Source organism: Phalacrocorax carbo, chromosome 2, assembly GCF_963921805.1.
Source record: "Phalacrocorax carbo chromosome 2, bPhaCar2.1, whole genome shotgun sequence".
Lineage (NCBI taxonomy): Eukaryota > Metazoa > Chordata > Aves > Suliformes > Phalacrocoracidae > Phalacrocorax > Phalacrocorax carbo.
The window spans coordinates 157162823-157182151 of NC_087514.1; the positions used below are offsets into that span (position 1 = coordinate 157162823).

Here is a 19329-nt window from a genome sequence, read left to right on the forward strand (position 1 = left end):
ATATACAATAATTACAGTTGCTTCTTTAATACTATTTTATATGCAAGGGGACCAGGGTGTCTCTTCTTTTTCCACTTATATTTCTCTATAACTTTGCCTACAACATACCCCATTCGTTCCCATTTCACCCTTCCGTCTCTGCTTGGTCTGTTACTTAATTCTGCACTTGCTGTTATGGGCAGGGATTCACTGAGGGGCCGCTCTCTTTAGGCCACTGATGTGTTGAGCGGGGCTGGCAGGCCCTCTGACACAAACCCATGTCGTCACGGACACTGTCCCTTACCACTTGTCTTCATTTGCCTTTCACAGAAAGCATTTGATTATATAACATGAGGGCTTTTTATAGCTCGTTTTGCATTGTCTTCTGTTACAGTCCCCTGACATATCACTGAACTAAGGTGGATTTTAGCATTGAACTACAGGTCCTTTCAGATTTTGGTCAAAGGAAAGACTTGGACTTCAGTTACAGTCAGCGTCCTTGAACAACCCAGCTCATGTATATATAGACTGGTTAAAAATTCTGTATCTATACATGAGTATTATAACCTGTTTAGGATGTAACATGTGTGTCTAGGAAAAAGCTCTTCTTGTATGCTGCTTTTTATTTTGCTGTTCAAGATAGGTAGAGATGCCATATTCTGCCTTGGTCAGTGTTAGGTGCCAGTCCCTCTGCGCTCAGCCTGAGTGAAAAAGATAGAGGATTTACTGCCCTTTGAGAAACTGTATTTACTGGAAGAAAGGGCAGTGGAAGCATTTGGAGAACTCTTTGCAACTCCTCCTTTTCAAAGGTTGCGAACCGAGTAACTGCAAGTAGATGCACCCAATTTTCAAGGCAATTTGTTTAAGACTTCATTGGTTTATTATTTTTAGATTTTACTGAATGGTTACTTTATATAAATTTTGTTTCTCATATACTTTTGCATCTCCTTTTTAGGCCTACTTGACAGTATGTAAAGATGTCATAATGATTGGCCTTGGAAATCTTGCGTTTCAAGCACAATTTCTAGATATGGCTCTTTCAGTTATACAAACAGGTACAATATTTTGTACTAACATCAACATCTCCATATATACTTAGCTGACTTTTCTTATATTAGCAGAACTGTTGCTTTTAGCATTTTGGAGTCTGTTTCTCAAAAAATGGTGTTTACTGCTAACACTAGCTAGTACCAATAATATGGTCAAAAGTCACAGCAGCTTTTCAGAAAATTGAAAACAAGCAGAGAACCAACACAAAACCTTGTCACTCTTGAGAACTAATGTTTCTTCTTTGCTCTTAGATTCCAGTTATTACTGTATAATTCAGGGTGTTTTATATATATGTAAAGTGTTATATATAGAGATATATATCTCTATATATATCAGGATGCTTTAGGAGGCAGCATGGTAGCAATGTTTAAATTTGGCTCCCATTTGGAAAGTCATGTCTACAGTACAGATAGAATTAGAGCTCAGTTCCTGAGGAAATCTACAGTTTTAATCCCCGTACTTTGAGGATTAGAAGGAACACTGGATTTATATTTAAAATATTGAAGTGTATGAAAATTTCAGCTAAGGATACTCGGAAACTAAATACATAATCTACACTTGTAAACTGTAGCTGTTTGTGTTATATAACTGAGTTTCATTCTAAGCTTGCACCTGGAGGATATCTCATTACATTTTTTATACCGTGGTATTTATCTCGTTCTCTAGAGAGAGGTGGCTTTTGTGCTCCAGTGTTACTGTGTGCTCTGAAAGAAATTATTGAAGCTTCTTTAACTCAGAGTATTGAGACAGATGAAGTGGCAAATCTTTTCCATGCTGTACAGACCATCTTCCAGAAAGTTTTAGAATGTGTGGCACGTAGACTCAAGAAACAGCAGGAAGAAGGGATTCAGGTATCATATAACGCTTGAAATTGCTACCTAATATGTAGATGAATCCATGCTTTTTACACAAACGTGTTATACTTAGCTACTTTGAGGTTGTTACCTGAGTCAACATCTGATTAAATTTTCTAAGTTTCCTTGTTACTATTGGGGTTTTTTTATCCATTATTGATCTCATCATGACAGAAAAACTGGTAAATTGGAGAGCAATGCATTCTGTTACCAATGATCCTGAACTACCCTAGTACTCAGGTTATTAATCTGCAGTTAAATGATCTTGAGAGGGAGGAGAAATTGTTGTTAATTTATTTACTTACTTCAGCTTGAATTATATCAGCTTCAAAATATGTATGATGTCCTAAAGTTCTTCAAAAGCTCCTATCTTCACAGAAAAGTTAGCTTCTTGTATGTTATAGCAGAGACTAGAGAGTAGTGAGATGGGTGGGCATTCTGGAAAATTTGATGATCTGCTTTTCAGGACTTCTGGAAAACATTCAGTTATTTTTGTTACAACCAATGTTTTATTTGTCTCTCTCAAATTTATGAGTAGATTTCCCAAGCGTGTTGTTGATTCCGACTCTGATCCAGGTGACTAGAATACCTCAGTAGCTTTCAAGGTGTGATCTGCACTTCCTCGCAGAGAATCTTGCTGAAATATTTCCATTATACTCAAGCAATCTGAAAAAACTGATCTGTTTTTCTTTGGTTTTAGTTGATTCACTCTATTCAAATGCCCCTTGGAGAATTCATACATGCAGCCCAGTGCTGGCATTCGTCTTGCCCAGCAGTTCACCACGGTGTTCTTTCTACTCTCCTGGCTGCAATAATAGCAGAGACAAATCATGTGCTACAGGAGGTAAAGTTAATGCTGACTTTTTTTTTTTTTTACACTTACTGCTTTTTAAACATTATGTTGGAACAACAGAACTATGTTCAGAAAGTGTGATCTTAGTACTGCAGATAAAGATTTTGTGTGTTGGCATGGAACAAATGGGGAGTTTTATTTGCCAAAATTTCATATTACGGTACATCGCTCAGATTTTTGAATACAGCCATGTAAGAACAGAGTTGTCCTGATACCTAGTCCACTCTCTGCCTCTGACAGAAGAATTTAGAAATTAGTCAGTGTTTTTGAGATGTTGTCTCTCAGAAAAACAGCATGGTTTTTGAGATGTTTTCTCCATGTGTATTTGTGCTGGCTCTGGTTGGGAAGGAGTTAGCTTTCTTCACAGTGGTCCCTATGATGCTGTGGTTTGTGTCTGTAGCTAAAACAGCGTCGAGGGCACAGCAGTTAGTTTTGGCTGCTGCTGAACTGTGCTTGCAGTGTGTCAAGGCTTTCTCTCTTTCCTTCACCTCGTGCCCTAAAAAGCAGTAAGCATACTGTGGGTGGTCAAGAGGCTGGGAGGGGGCACAGCCGAGACAGTTGACCCAAAAGGACCAAAGGCATATTCCATACCACACGGTGCTGTGCTCGGCAATAAAAGCTCAGGGGAAGGAAGAGGAAGGGAGGTTGCTCTAAAACTACCTCATTTTGTCTCACTAGCATTAGGGAACTTAAGAAGCAACCCACTGATTTCTGGAAGACTCCAGTGCCCTATTCTTGGAACTGTCCCATAAGGTTCTGCAACCCTGTTCCAGAGCAGGCTGATGTCTTGCTTGGCACTGATCACTTAGGCCTTCTCTGCTTCAGTACAGATCCATTTTCATACCATGCCTGGTTTTTTTTTGTGGTTCTGGTTTTTGTTTAGAGGTGTTCCAAATAGCTGATCTCAGTTTCTTTGGAAAGTAGTAGTAGGCTGTACCTTTATAAACAGTGACCAACAATGTAGTTAAATGAAACTTCTATTCAGAACAAATGTGGAGAATATTTGCCTTGGTACAAATACTGTTTATTTGTTTTAGGTTTAGCCTTTCTAATTTAAATTTGTTTTGTATATCTGGACACAACACAGTTGGATTAAGGCTGTTCAAAGAACACATGTGAATGTTTCGTCTAATTATTTAAGAATAGGTCTTGGTTAGTGTAATTAATGAAATATAATTTGCTTTGACGTTTTCTGCATACATGTATTTTGTGATCTACAACAGTTGTTGACATTTTTGTTTTTTAGGCTTCCAGTGAAAAAGACTTGACTATACCAACAACTATTTCAGACCTTCCGCCTCTTTCAAGCAGTCTAATGGCCATAATTGTGAAGTCAATTAATGTTGTCAGGTACATGTTTCAACATTAATTTCTCCAAGGTTATGGGTAATGTAAGACAGCTTATACGTTGTCAATAATGTTTTAATTTCTAAATTCAAATAAATTGTGAGGAACTAGGTGCTTACTAAATTTACCTGCACTACCCGCATATATTTCCCCTGAGATATTCCTTCTAGGTATTGACTGGGGAGGTTGGCTCCATTTCTTTACTGCTTCTAAGAGTGTTTCTTATTTACAAGACTGTTCATCTAAATCAGTTTGTTAATCACACATCTGGGCTTGCTGCTTTCATAAGATACTTACAAACATTAGTCCCCCCAATATAGAGGTATTTGGATGAGGTAAAATATTTCTGTGATTTACCAGAAATAGCATTAATCCTTTAATTGGACATGTGCAGTGAGGTGGCAAATGTACTATAGCTGTATTAAAATCACAAAATTCAAAATAGATTTAAAGTATCAGAGTCCTAAAAGCCCCAAAAGTAGGGTTGCGTCCTTTTTGGATTTTTTTGTTTTGTTTTTGGGTTTTTTGTTGTTGTTTTTTTTTTTTAAGACTTAAACTGGGCATTTTTCTTTGCTATATTTGGTGGGTACCCTGAATATCTTCTAAAATTGTCACAAGTGGATTTCATTATCTTCCTTTGCTTAGTTTGTTCATATTCAAGTTTTATTGTCATGACTATACACACTAGAGCTATTCGGAATGATCAAGGGGCTAACGTGTATTCCTCAGAAGTCCTGTCATTCTCCATGGCTTATCACAGCTAACTCCTCCTCTGACAGGCACTGAATATCCCTGTCTCTGCTGTCATGAGGCTTTTTCTTTTTTCCTTCTCAGTCCTTCTGTAGTTCTAGTTGAACTTGCAAAACAAGGGACTCCAGGGAGTCCTTTTTTGGTTTCCTAACGCAAATCATCATCTTCTGTGAGGCAGCAGCTGTCCACCAAAGTGTTCTCTTTTAGTGAAACACAATTATTTTACACACCTCCTTTGAAAAGAGATGCAGAAGTTAAATAATTCCTCTGAAGCCTTTTCTTGTAGTGGTCAAGGAGAATCTTGTCTGTTCTTGACAAACTGCTAGTTTGGACCAGGTCGTTTCTATGAGTACTTTGATAAGCATGTGTCTACCTTCTAGTATTTACCTTTTTGGTGCAAAGATCATCTAAGTCAGGAGATAAATTACATCTAGTTCCACTGGTGTCTCAGGATTGAGACTACTTTTAAGGCTGTTTCCTTTTACTCATCTGTATTGACAGGCCGCAATCAGAGCCAGTAGTAAATCATTCAATACCTCATCTTTCCCAGCTCTTTGAAGCAATATTTGAGCCTCTACAAAGCTTATTTACTGAATCACTAGTGGAGATTTGTTCTTTTCTTAACTGCATACTTCATTTTGATATCTTAGCACAATAAAAGCCCCAAGAACAATTAAAGTCAGAACTGGGTATTTATGATGTTCAGTTTTGGTAACAGATAATAATGTTACTAAAGGTATTTTGAAATATTTTAGGGAAATGTATTGCATCTACTGGTCTCAGCTTCCCCTTCAGTTCTTCACAGAGCATTTAGCTTTGCCTTCTGAGGAGTATGAGGGTTACAGATCTTGTCCATCTCCTGCTTTACCCCTCTTGTTCTTTTAATTTTCTCTGTTTCTGTGAATTGTTTCTGAGTTTAATTTGTTACCGTGAACACTGATGACTAATTAGTGGTTTCATTCTGTAGTATTGCCTTATTCCATACTGCAGTTTAGTTTGGTTGCTAGGCCTCTTCTTTGACTTCCTTGTTTCATTTTTATTAACTTAATATATGTCCCAAAACACCTCTAAAGTTTGCTGGTAATAGCACCATCTCTTGATAAAATTGAGTCTCTTAAGATATACATAGAGTTAGTATGTATCTCACACTTTACAATAAAGAGTTTTTTTGATTCTGTTAGTCCGTCCATACTTTCAGTATCTAAAATGTAGTTTGGAAGTGTTTTGGGGGCTGTATTTAGTTATAAGCATTCTTCACTGTTTTCTAATTGGAAACCCATAATTTTTATGATATGCATTTTAGACCAAAGTGCTAACTAAACTCCAGTTTCTAATCAGGCTACAAGTCGTAATAGTTTTAAGCACATGAGTAGTTACTAACAAACCATTGGGGTCATATAACGTATTTTTTTAAACTTCAGTAGACATTGAAGTTAGAAATTTCAGTACAAATTATGTGAGTTAGATTCCAGTAGAACCAGTATTTTTTTTAATGGATTGACTTTCCCAAAGTAGTCCACGAGCTCTTCATGTCCCTTAACAGCTACTTATTCTGTGTGCAAGCTTCTTATTTTCTTCCCAAGCAATTTACCATTTTGCTAACTCAGATACTCTCCGTTCCACAAGCAGCATAGACCCTTCAGTTACCCAACAACCACTGTTCTGCCCTGTGTGGTATCTTCGAAGCGATGGTGGCAGGGTAGCATAATCACAAACTTGTGTTCAGTTCTATTTTGAAAGAAACGTGATTTCTAATGTCTTTTTGCTCTATTTTTTCCGTAGGTCCTTTTTAAATAAACTAATGGAATGCATTATCTCTAAAGAAATTGAAGGGATTTTTAGTCTAACAGCTACTGTCTGCATTGTGAGTATAATTAAAGGTCAGTCAAACAGCTTTTATCCGTTTTTTTTCTTTCCATTTTTTACATGCTATATTTTGAAAGCTGAGTTCTTATACAATTCAGCAGGCACTTTTCCTCATTCTCATAAGTTACCATTTTTCTACAGGATTCAAGGTTATATCACTTGTAAGTTATGTTGTTAAGCTTTGGGCTTTCAATCTATGAGTAGTGAGTTTAAAAATACCACTGTCTGCTAACTCCTGGGATCCACCTCTATATTATGATTTGCTGAGATACACAGTAATTAATCCAGGACAGTGAAAATCTAATTTAATATCTAGTTTTTCATTAAACAGTCTTTTGTGTTAAAAAGTTTTGATGAAAATATGCAGGGTTTTTTTGATAAGTCGTTATTTGTGTCCAACTTTTCAACACAATTTGTTTCAAATAGGTAAGCACAAAACTTCACTTCTAAAGGATATTGCACCTGCCATTCAAAGGAAGCTGATAACATGCAAGGATGCTGCCACAGAAGAATCTAGCAGCACTGAAAGGTAAATGTGCTGTGGGAGATGAGCACTAACCTCTCCCATACCCTCTCTGCAATAACTGGCTGTGGTTTGTACTTAAATTACACAGAGCATTCTGAATGATTGCAAGGTTTGAAATAGTGGGTAGAAAAAATTGTGAGGTATTGACCCTGGCACATTATTAAATTTCCTGCCCATACATTTGCCGTGATTGCAATCTTTACATATTTCGTTTGGCTTTTTGCATTTAATTTGAATATGTTATGACCTGATCCTGTATATTGCAGGATTCAGTTCTGAAATTCAGTTCTGTTAGCAGCAGGTGTAGAACAAAGCAAGTAGTGTATTTACTGTTTCTTATTACTAGAAGATTTTTCTCCCACGTTTCGGTATTAGGCATATGAACCCATACCTATGCAGATGGTAAAAAATTTAACTGAATATAGCAATGACTTTAAGACCTTTCCAGGTGATTTTCCAGGTGATTTTATTTTGCTCTTTTTTGGGGATATCAGTTTCATATCTGGTTGACCTTTAGATTTTTTGGGATAAGTTTCTTAAGAGTGATTGGCTACATTGTATTTGCAATCCTTTATTTCAGACCTGCCTAAGATAGACAGTCATGATGAATGCTTTAGCCATAAGTGTCTCAAACTTGCTTAAATCTAAAAATTTGCTAATGTTTGATTTCTGCCCAGTTACTGAACTGCCAGTGGAATTATAAAACATGCAAAGCAGACATCAAAAAGTACGGACTCTGGTTATGGACATTTGTCAAAAAGTACTGAGGAAGTTGTTAATGCACCACAGTGCCCTGATCATGCAGAGGCCCTTGCAATCTTTAATTCTTCAGATTGATGATCCTTACTGTTCAGTTGTTTAATGGATGTAGAGTAGAAAGACTTTAAATTAAAAAGCAAGAGAAAACAAAAAGACCCCTACGTTGTTTTACTCAGCAGTTTCCTGCATGGCCCTTCAGACTTAAGCTCGCTTCCACAGCCCGCTGCTCTGGTGGATCACTGGCCGGAGGCGTGGTGTGCTCTAGCACTGAAATGACTTAGACACAGACCTTTGCAGCCTTGCTGTGAGTGAATTGGTGTCACTGGTTTAAAGCCAATACTAACGTCATGAGATGCCACTGCGTGAAAAATAAGATTGTTTATTGAGGAGGCCACATGGGCTATATCCCTTTCCTATGATGGTACTTGAAATCCTTAGAGTTTGCACTTGAGTTGTATCAAGAAGCTCAACAGCAACACTAATTGTTCTGGCAGTGGTAGAACCTTGTGAGGGCTGTACAGTCAATACCCATTTGGAATTGGTTCAGAAGCGCAGAAGGTCAATTGAATTTTTCCAGGAAAAAAAAAAAGCCTGATATTCAGGGCAATACAAGAGAGTAGCTGTGTTGTTGGTAACAAAATATGCATTCATTCTTTTAAATCTACTATTATATCAGAGCAAAAAGGTATTATGTAACTCTCTTTAAAGAGATATCTCATCTTAAGAGCTAGACCAGAAAGTTTTATGATACATACAAGCCGTTATGTACCATCAAAAATGAGATGATTTTTTTAAAAACAAAAAGGGAAAAAAAAGTCAAAACCAGCGCACCCTTCACTTCCATTTCCTGTCTGACACAAGTAAATATAAAACAGAAATGTTGCTGTCAGGACTTTGAGTGGTTTTCACAGAGGACACTGTGCTCATGTGACATAAAATTGGTAAACAAAAAATATCTTATTAAAAAACAAAAAATCACTACATGATTGGACTTCTAAAACTCAACATGACTCTGCTTCCTGGGTAGATTGTTTTAATTAGTTGCTTGGCTGTGAACAAATGTCTTCTGGTTGGGAGCCAGCTTAGAAACAAAATCAAACAAAAATAAACAAAACCCAGTTTTTTTCCCCCTGCAATCATTTAATGTTGGGTTGCCAAGTGTTCTGCTAGAATGTTTTTAAAAACAATAGTGAACATCTGGAAAAGAAAGGTGAGCAGCAGAGTATTGTGATTCAGATTGCACTTCTTTTGATCAAGACAGTAGAAAAGGCTGAGAAATTAAAGCAAATCTTAACATGATTAAATAAATAGGCACATTAAAATGAATAATTGCTGCCCCCTGAGTGCACTACTGACTATAAATTTCAGTAAGAACACAGATAATTGCTTTATGAATCTATATGATAATCTCTGCCCAGTGAGCAGGGCAAATCAACCTAGAAGTCAGGGCAGATGAAGAACATCAGATGCTACACAGTGTTTTAATTTCATGATATATGAATGGCTACTCTTGTATAATACAAAACCAAGAGGCAGTCGCAGATAAAAACTAAAAGATTAGGAAGATGAACATGATGACGGGAAGTATTTTTAACAAAAATCAGAATTGCAATATGATAACCAAATGCAGAAGCTATCACAGAGCTTTGCAGAATTTGGGAGGATTTGTATTTGTACAGGTATGTTGGGGATTTTTTCTGTCCAGAAGGGTAAAAGAGTTCATGCTGAAAAAAGGTTAGGAGGAAGTTCTTCCTTGATTAAGTTTTCCTTGACTAATTTAAAGCGTGTTTGCACTTCCGCAGATAGACATAATGTTGGAGCGGGGTGGGCCTCTAGTGGCTTCTGACACACCATTTGTAGTGCTCTGGTGCCAGTGAGCTAATGCATAGCTAAAATGTGCTTATAGCCACTGAAATGTGCCCCGTTGTTTGTCAACTGCTTTATCATCCTACTTTGCTTACCAAACCCCCAAATTTTAGTTATGGTATGCTACAAGCACCATCTCTGATCATTAATTCGAGCACAATCTTATAACAGAGTGCTGCGCTGATGCGTGCTAAAATATATTACTGGTTTTTTAACTCATATTTAATGGTAGTATTACTTTTTGCTTCTGAATGCATCATCTCGTAATAAGTCCTTGAAGGATTATTTTATTTAATACCCAGGTATACCAGGAGATAGTGACATTCTTTAATTTCCCAAGAGACTTGGCATTCTGTGCCAGCATCTTAAATTTAGACTTAGAAGTCATCTGTTACATATTAGCAAAGAAGAAAAAGAGTAAAAATGCTGTCTGGTGTAGTAATTAAAGCGCTGCCCTTAAACAAGGAATCGTTGCACTAATTCAGAAGCAAAACTTTTCGCTGTAATTTAGTTTTTCCTCTTCAGCTGAGTTAGCAGTTTAAGATGGCCCTGTGGGTCTATTATTTTTAAAATGCTGTTCAGTGCACTTAAAAATTCTGGACAATATATTGTATATTGAGAGGATTTCCTCAAGAGTAATGGCACACGCATTAGTTTAGTTTATAAAATGCAAATATTTATGCCTAGCAAAAAAAAAAGAAAAAATGCAAATAAAGCTGTCAAGGCAGTGATTTGGAGGCTAGAGAAAAATGTTCCATGCTCTATAAAAACAAATGTGCTGTAGAATATTACCTTTGACTTAATATTTCGTATTTACTTTAATTAGCATTTTAATATATGGGTATTAGAATTTAAATTTAGCTAGTGGCTGTGCTGAAAGATATTTCTTTAGGATTATCATTTAGCTAGCTTCCCAAACTCTTCATTGCCCTCTCCTTGCATCTGTAAATAATGATTCTTGAACTGTTTGGTGATATAAATTTGTGCATGATTTGTCTGCCACCTATCTGAGAGCTCGCCAGAAAGATACCTGGTAAAACGGGCTGGCGTTTATTTGCCTGGCTGGGGAGGCGCGCAGTTGTTTGAATGACGGCTTGTTGTCCCACGTGCTGCTGGTACATGGCCCAACGGTACAGAGCTACTGTTTTATTAGTCTTAAACTGCAACAAGATAAAATTTATACAAAGTAGCGTTGTGTCTACAACCACAGTGCTTAACTAATTATACTAATTTTACATTATAATACTAGCTTATTTTGATGAGTTCCATCCAGGCTTAGCAGATAGAGCTCTACAAAGAGGGGCAGGTGACACACCCGTGGTGGTCTGAGTCCAGGGAGCCCTAACACCCGATACACTGGTGTGAAAATGCAGAGCTGCTGCCTCTTGTATTTCAGGTCTTGGTGTCTCCTGACGAATGCCCTAACTCATCGTGATTCATGGCTGACTAACCTTGCCTACGTGGGGGATCAGTCTAGACTAATAATAATAAAAATATGGAGAAAAAAATGCTTGAGAAATACAGGTGGTGGAACCTTTTACAAAAGTAACCAGAAGGATAGAGTTTAGAGTGGTTAAGAGTGAAATAATGTTTTGACAGAAGAGCAAAGTGCCCATTTTTCTTTTGAGGATATTTTAGAGCAGCGTTAGAAGTAGTTGCGTGAGAATGCAGCTACGAAGGCTAGGTGAGTGACCTTGTCAGGGAATGCAAGAAAAGAAAAGGGGCCTGCCAAATGGAAATTTCAGAGCTGACCTTTGATTGTTTAGGGAGTAGCGTGAGACGAAAGGGAGTCAGAGAGGGACCACGGTGGGTGTGCATGCCGCTGAAGGTGGCAGCTGCTAATAAGGATAAATCCTTGGAAAAAAATTGCCACAGGCGAGGAGGAAAATTATGAAGAGTGAAGAATGAGGGAGAGAGGAAGAAAGTAAGATAATGACAAGTGGCCTTAGTATGAACTATTGGTAAAGGATTTGGCTATTGATGTTTGAAAAGAGAGTAAAAATGCTGTGAAGAAAATGAGTGGGTTGTTTAAATAGATGATGAAATATTAAAAAATGTGCTTGAATTGACATAGTAATTTAAGCTGGTTTGCTGTAGATTACACTATGGCTAGAGATGATGAGCAGAAAAATGGAAAAGTTGAAAGAAAAAACCCCAGTTATTTCAAAAGTAATTTGTAGAGGCATATTTAATACTTAAACTAATATGCAATAACTGGTCAGAGAAATTGTGCGGTAGCTGTACTCAGATAGTCGAGGACTGATTTAGCATTTAACATATCTAACCCTGTTACGCACTGTTTTATGCCGTTTCAGAATCCTGTGTGAATTATCTCTGAAATCTTTGGATGAATTTTTGAATCCTTAACCACACGGAAGCGTTTGTCGTGGAAATGAAAGGAAGGAAGATGTATTGCTTTTTAAAAAATATTATCTTGTAAACTTATTAATACTTAAAGCTCGTTTTCTGTTATTCTGTACATTTAAAGCAGGCAAAATGTATAAAAGTGTGTATAGAAATCATGTAATAGTAAAGATTTTTCAAACAGCTGTAAAGAGGTTATTCTGTACAAAAACATCTTATTTGGCTGGGATGTAAAATCAGTATCTTTGTTTTTATAAAACAAATAATAATTGTATCTTATATACTTTGCCATTGAGGTAGCACATAATCTCCATCCCAGGGAAGGCTATCGAGCATATTCCTAGAGGTTACAAAATGAATTTCATTAAGACACGTGAAGGACAGAATGGGGATCAAGAATAGCCATCAGGAATCCACCAGGGGCAAACTCTGCCTAACCAGCCTGATTTCCCTCCTTTTGTGAGAGAAGAGCGAGCAAAGAATGTTGCCTTTCCTATCCTTAGCAAAGACTTTTACACAGGCTTATCCAGTATCCTTATAGCCACACTGGAGAGAGGTGGCCTGGGTGGGTGGGCTCGGCAGGTGGGTGGGAAACTGGCCGGACCATCAGGCTTGAAGAATAATGATGCTGCAACGTTGGATTGAAAGCCGGTCACTAGTGACATTCCTCAGGGCAGCCGCTGTTGCCAATACCATTTAATATTTTTATTAAAAGCTTGGGTGATGGGATGAAATGCACCTTTAGTCTGTTGGCAGGTGACACCGACTTGGGGGCAACGGCTGATACACCGAGGGGTGGGGTTGTCCCATTCAATGGCATCCTGACAAGCTGAACTTAAGGATCAACAAGTCTCATGGTGTTCAACAAAGACACATGCCCTTCTACCCGTAATGGACTAATCCTGTGCACCAGCACAGGCGAGCGTGGAAGGGCAATCTTGCTGCTGTCTTCACCTGTCTGGACGAGGATCTAAGAAAAGGCCTTTCTGAGAGGTACACCTGAGGCAAGAGATGACTGGCAACAAGAGAAGTTCTTGTTGGACAGAAGGAAAAAAATTTTCATTGTGAGAGTGAATTGAAACTGTAAATGGACTGGGAAGAGGTTGCTCAGAAAGGCTGTGGAACATCCATCCGTGGAGATGTGCAGAGCTTGACTGGCAGGGCCCTGACCGTCATGTCGTAATCTTGAAGTCAGCCCTGCCTGAGCCGGGGCTGGGGCCAGATTATCTCCTGAGCTTCCTCCCAGCTTGAATATTTGCATGATTCTGTAACAAGTGTACTGGAGGGGAACTGCCCTAGCTATTAAACATATACTTAACTAATACATAAGTTAAATTGTTTTATATTTAGCTTTTTTATAAGTTCACACTAATGATGCAGATAATGCAGACATGTAAGCCACTTATTTCATTTTCTTAATGCAACCGGATGCTCTCCTAAGACGAGTAATAGAATGCTGATTGCAGAATGTTATTTTGCCTTAACTGCGATATCTCTAAGCTCACGGTGGGGTTTAACTCCTGCTGGCAACTAAGCCCCACACAGCTGCTCTCTCACTCCCCCACAGTGGGATGGGGGAGACAATCAGAAGGGTAAAAGTGAGAAGCTTGTGGGTTGAGATAAAAACAGTTTAATAATTTAAACAAAATAAAATTCAAAATTGTAAGGAAAACAAAAATAATTGGGAGAGGAAAATAAAACCCGAGACAGACAAGTGGTGCAAATGAAAACAACTGCCTACTACCAACATACCAATGCCCTGCTGGTCCCCGAGCAGCAGCCCCCCACCAACCCAGCTTCATATGCTGAGCATGATGTCACATGGTGTGGGACATCCCTTGGGTCAGCTGGGGCCAGCTGTCCCGGCTGTGTCCCCTCCCAGCTCCTTGTGCACCCCCAGCCCACTCACTGGTGGGGTGGGGTGAGGGACAGGAAAGGCCTTGATGCTGTGTAAGACCTGCTCAGCAGGAAAAAAACCACCCCTGTGTTATCAACACTGTTTCCAGCGCAAATCTAAAACAAAGTCCCATATGAGCTACTGTGAAGAAAATTACCTACCCCAGCCAAAACCAGCACAGCTCATAATGCCAGACTTTTGTCTGTTTTAGAAGGAGATGTAACAGGAATTCCCAGAAAAGGATTCAGCCACAGGCTAAAAGTAGCACACGGTGACCAGCTTAGACCTGGACATCGGACGCTTGGTTATCTACAGTCAAGTGAGGTTATTCTCACCATGTGTCCAGGCAAATGGCGTACTGAGGTCTCTGATGTTACTGGGCGGCACTGGAAAGGAAATTAGCACATTTAGCCAGATTAAGAGAGATTCCACAGTCTCGATTAAGGTGTGTGCACAGCGCTGTACCCCCATCTATCTAAACAGGCATGTGCTGTGCTGGTTTTCTTTTGGTGGCAAGAGATTGTGAGATTTTTTCCTAGCATCTGCTCTGTCAAGCGCAATGGGCTACCTTCACCCTGCTTTACATCAAATTCATACTTGACCTTAGTGCATAAAACTTCCCTACTGTATAAAAGCTTATTTAGCCAGAATATTGATATTTAATAGCAATCAAATTCTTAATGAACAACTGTCAGGCTTTGCAACAGGGAAGTCAGTATGTGTATGGATTCATGAATTCCAGAAGATTTACCTTTTCCACAACAGCAGCCTGAGCCAAAAAGGCTACTGCTGCCGCAGCAGGTACCTGCAGATCTGCCAACTGCTTATCTATCAACATCTCTACAAAAACTGTGTTCTTTGGCCTTCGTTCTTCTACATCTGTTAACAGGCAGGTGTTCCAGTAATGACCTTTTAAATCTTTTGATTATACAAATTATTTAATGAATATGTAAATCACAGTATCTTTTTCTGCTCTCAGTCTTTCAGTATTTGCCTATGTTATTAGATTAGAAGAGACTCCAGATTTACTGCCTTGTTCTTCCTCAGCGTATGCTATCGCTTTTCCAGTTTTCACTTTTCATGGAATAGTCATTACAGATGTAACATCCCTGAGCCTGGAAGAAATAAAGGTAATACCAACATCAGAAATATGCAGGTTTCTTGTGAAGAGCCCAGAGGTGATATTGCTGGGAAGGGTAAGTAAATATAAAGAGGAACCTTTGTCCTCCTGTGGCCGGTACTGAAGTGGTTCTCAAGAGCGTTGAAATCGTTTTGTGTTAGTCGTGCAGCTGGTGTATAGATTTCAGCTCAATTTCTAGTCCAGCTCTACTATAAGTGCTCTGACAGGTGAAAAAACATTGGCTTTCTGCAACACAAATAACGACGTTCTCGGGATTCCTTGAGCCAAGGTCTGGCAGCTCTTTCTCCTTGGGGCTTTGTGGCAAATTTCACAGAACTGTCACAAGAGGTCTAGGTTTTACTTGCTCCTCTCGTTGCAAAGTAGGTCTTGCCAAAATGTTAAATCCTTATGTTTTCTTTCTGTTTCGAAGATATAAATAGTATGTTCCTTAAGCAGAGTTATCTTTTGGAAACCTGTAAAACAAACTTGTTTCAGCTTATTAATCGAAAATGCTGTTGAAGCGCTGCTGGGGGAGAGGGGTTTCTTATGGAATAATCTTGGTATTCAGCCAGCTGCGCTGGCCTGGCTGTGGGTCTGAGAACTTCCCAGAATTTTAAGACAGACCCTTTGAGATCTGTTTGGCTTTTTCAGGAAGTTGAATTTGACTTTGATTAATAAAATTGCTTGAAATATGAGGAAGATAACACCGTGCTAAGATACCCCTTTAAGCAGCTTGCACTGACAGTCACTGGTGACGTACAGCTGCCTGAAGAATGAATTTTCTAGTCCCAGTTGTACCTCAGAGCGGCATGCCTGTAGCTCTCCCCTTCATGCATATATATTCGGTATAAATATTACTGAAGAAAGCAATAGCTTTAAGCTATTTGCAGTAATCTTCTGTTTTAACTTAATTTGTAGGGACTTGGTCCCTTTGATGAAAATGTTCATTTGCTCTATTGTCTGGCTGGGAATCAAAGTCCAGCAATCTTCCATCTATCACAGCTTCAAGATATGGGCTAAAGAAAAACCAGCAGAAGCTCTCAAGCTTCTTCCTTAGCAAATAAATGTCTGCAGGTATGGATCCAAGCACGCAAACTTTCAGACTTGCCAAAGAAAATTGAAAATCCGCCTTGCACCTGCTGTTTACTCCCATGATAGCTGCAACTCACTTCGCATTTCAACTCACGTGTGCTGCTGCTGTCAAGTGCTTTGAGGTCTTCTGACTTACAGAGGGAAATCAGAGACACTCATTTTGATAAAATCTTTCACCTCACTTGATAAATGCTTAGTGAAGAATCCTTACGATAATGACCGCAATGTGGAATCGCGAGACACACCAGCACCTTGTAGTATTATTTGCCGATCTGCTCCCGAGTCTTGTGAAGCAAGACCATCGCCCAGTGCCGTGCCGTGTCTGTGCCGGCAGTACCGACAGCGGCAGCCGCCCGCCTCAGAGAGAAGGGCGTGGCTTTGCGCGTACGTCTTGACAGTCAGCTGCTCAAGGGCAGCTCTCAGGAACGGCTGCAAAACTTTCCACAGGCAGCCAGCAGTTCTTCGTTATGCCAAGGCAAACAGGCACAAATCTTGCCTAAGCTACTTCAGATAAGACTTCTTAGTCCTGGGCTCTGTGTAGCTGTATTGCTGCTTGTCTGAGCGTGACCCTCAGCCTCAAAAAGCTAGGTAATTTTAGCTTTCATTTACTCAGAAACCATTGGGATTTTTTCACTGTGTTAGGTTGTTCGGCACAGGTGTGTCCTTAGCCTTCTCCAATAACAGTGGGTCATTTCTCTCTGTCCAGTTGCACATCGTGGTTCTAAAAAAGCTGCAGAAATTATATGCGTTGGTACTGGGGAAACCTGCGCGGTGGAAATTCACTTTCTGTTATATCTGTGAGCATTTTTTGAAAGCAGTATTGCAGTAGGAGTGCTGTCGCTACTATTCTCTTACTGCTTATGACTCTAGGAAGTAGAAGCTGTTACTAACCTTTTCCTCCTGTGGTTTTTTTTTTAACCAGAGGACCACCTTGTTTTCAGCAAAATAACTTGGTTCTCAAACACATGACTTTACACTTATTGATTTCCTGGTGCTTTTATTACTTCAGACTTCACATCATTAAATTCTTCCTATGTAAATTTCTAGTCCTTTGTTTGATATTGCAGTCAACTTTGTCCTGGTTTCAAATATATGTTCAAATTCCATTAGTTTATGCTTTTTTTGGTACTGTCATTAATGAAAATATTAAATAAGGTGCCATTCCAAAACATCATTAGTAATTCCTTTTCAGCCTAATCTATTTCCCTCTTCCGTTCAATTAGTTCCTTGCCCATCTTACTATTCCTAGAACAACCCTTGTCTTGGGTTAACAATTTTTTTGCATGCTGCAGTAGCAGATGCTTTGCTGTAAAGCCTTACATTTTAAGTAGGTACATTTCAGCAGTTCTTGCTGGAAAGGTACGTGAATCCTGCACAGCCATATGCCGACATCAGAGGACGCACAGGATAGAGCCAACCCAGCCTCCTTTTGAGTTCTTTGCAATTTGTAAGGACACATGCCTCCTGCCTTTTGGGGTAGTTATTAAACACTTAAACCATTTGCGCTAGCTCAGCTTGCACGTGAATAAAGAATATTGATTTGGCATTTTTTTTTCTTCTGCTTCTGAATGTAACAGCCCTTACTTACCAACCGCCGAAAATGGTACCTGAGTACCGGCTTAACAGCAAGAAACGCAGGCTTTGTGCACTGCCCTTTCTGAAACTGAATATTAAAAAAAGGCAGGTCTTCACAACCTTATCTTCTCAGAATAACATCTAAAGGAAAAATACAGCCTCCGTAAGAGGCTGTGAATCCGATTACACCAATCTAAAAGACTACTTTAAAAAAACCAAAGCCAAACAAACAAGAAGGTGAAGCTGGTTCCTGCTCCAGGCTATTTCATGACAGCGTGACTGAAGCTCTCCCACTGCTCCACTGAAGGTAAAGGTCCTTTTACTGATCGCAATGGCAAAAGCTGTGTCCTTTCTTACACCGTTCCCTAAGGTGGGACACTAAGAATACACAGTATAAAGGAAAAGGTTTTACTGCTGGTATTTCCTGAGACCCACACAAAGGGAAGTTCTAAGGCTTGTCCTTGTTTTAAAAGCAGTCCTTTATTAAAAGTGACCGTCCTTCGTGACAAAAACAGAGCTACCTTTCTCTCATCCTCTGTCCCCAGATGCCCTCTCACAGACCACTGCTCTCGATCTGCAGGGTGGCCGTTTCCACGTGGCTGTCCGCCCACTCTGTGAGAAATACCTGTTTTACAGTGAAAGCTGTACCACGTGCCGTAGCCAGTCAGTGGGCTGAGCGGATGAATTCGTACAAGAGCTGCTAGGGGAATGCGCAGCTTGATGACCACAACAGCCCATCTTCTTCAGATGTTTCAGTCCGCACTGGCTTGCTGAACAGTAGCAAAAATGCCTGAGACCTAGACTGCATGGGGGACTGCACATCTATGGCCAAGACTCTGATTCTTAAATGAAAAAAGTTAAAGGTGGGGTTACTGACTTTCAGTGTTTATCAGATTCTTTTTTTCTTTTTTTTTTACTTTTTCAGAAGTCTGCTATTGTCAGGGATTAAAAGGTTATGGTTATGTTAAGACTGAAAAAGAGAAAACATAAAACTAGTCCATCTGCAATGACATTGAGAACTGTTTGATGCAAGAAAATGGGAGAACTTATCAAGGGGTCTGATTACAGCCTCCCAATTCCCTGACTTGATCTACACTGGAACTGATAACAATATTTGGCTCCCTAGCCACCCACCACAGGTCAGCCAGCCTCCGGGGAATTCTTATCTTCCCAGTTAAGATCAGAGCCTTAAACCGCCTGAGCAGCACACAGAGATCAGGGAATCTAGCTTGCAGTTTTAATTTATCTGTGTATCGTGATCCATTGATTGAATACTTAAAAGCAGACTTGTTTCAATGTGATCTAATATTGGCAAGCACTCGGTGCTCACTGATGAATTAGCATATCTGAACAGGTGTGATGCTTTGGGCTCTGGAAATATGTTGACTTTGTGGAATATATATATATAGAAACAGTTTCATTTTTTGAAGT

At 39.3% G+C, this 19329-nt stretch overlaps 1 protein-coding gene across 1 annotated transcript in view; it reads left to right on the forward strand.

Annotated features, from left to right (window-relative positions):
- The window catches only part of NCAPG2 (non-SMC condensin II complex subunit G2), a 51313-nt gene extending 38908 nt beyond the window's left edge, over nt 1–12405 (forward strand). Inside the window, exons 22-28 of the mRNA XM_064445015.1 lie at nt 935–1034; nt 1696–1880; nt 2584–2727; nt 3983–4086; nt 6616–6713; nt 7126–7228; nt 12166–12405. Coding sequence (XP_064301085.1) covers nt 935–1034; nt 1696–1880; nt 2584–2727; nt 3983–4086; nt 6616–6713; nt 7126–7228; nt 12166–12217 — 786 coding nt within the window. The 3' untranslated portion in view covers nt 12218–12405. The remainder of the gene's footprint in view (nt 1–934; nt 1035–1695; nt 1881–2583; nt 2728–3982; nt 4087–6615; nt 6714–7125; nt 7229–12165) is intronic.
- Nucleotides 12406–19329: the final 6924 nt, after the last annotated feature.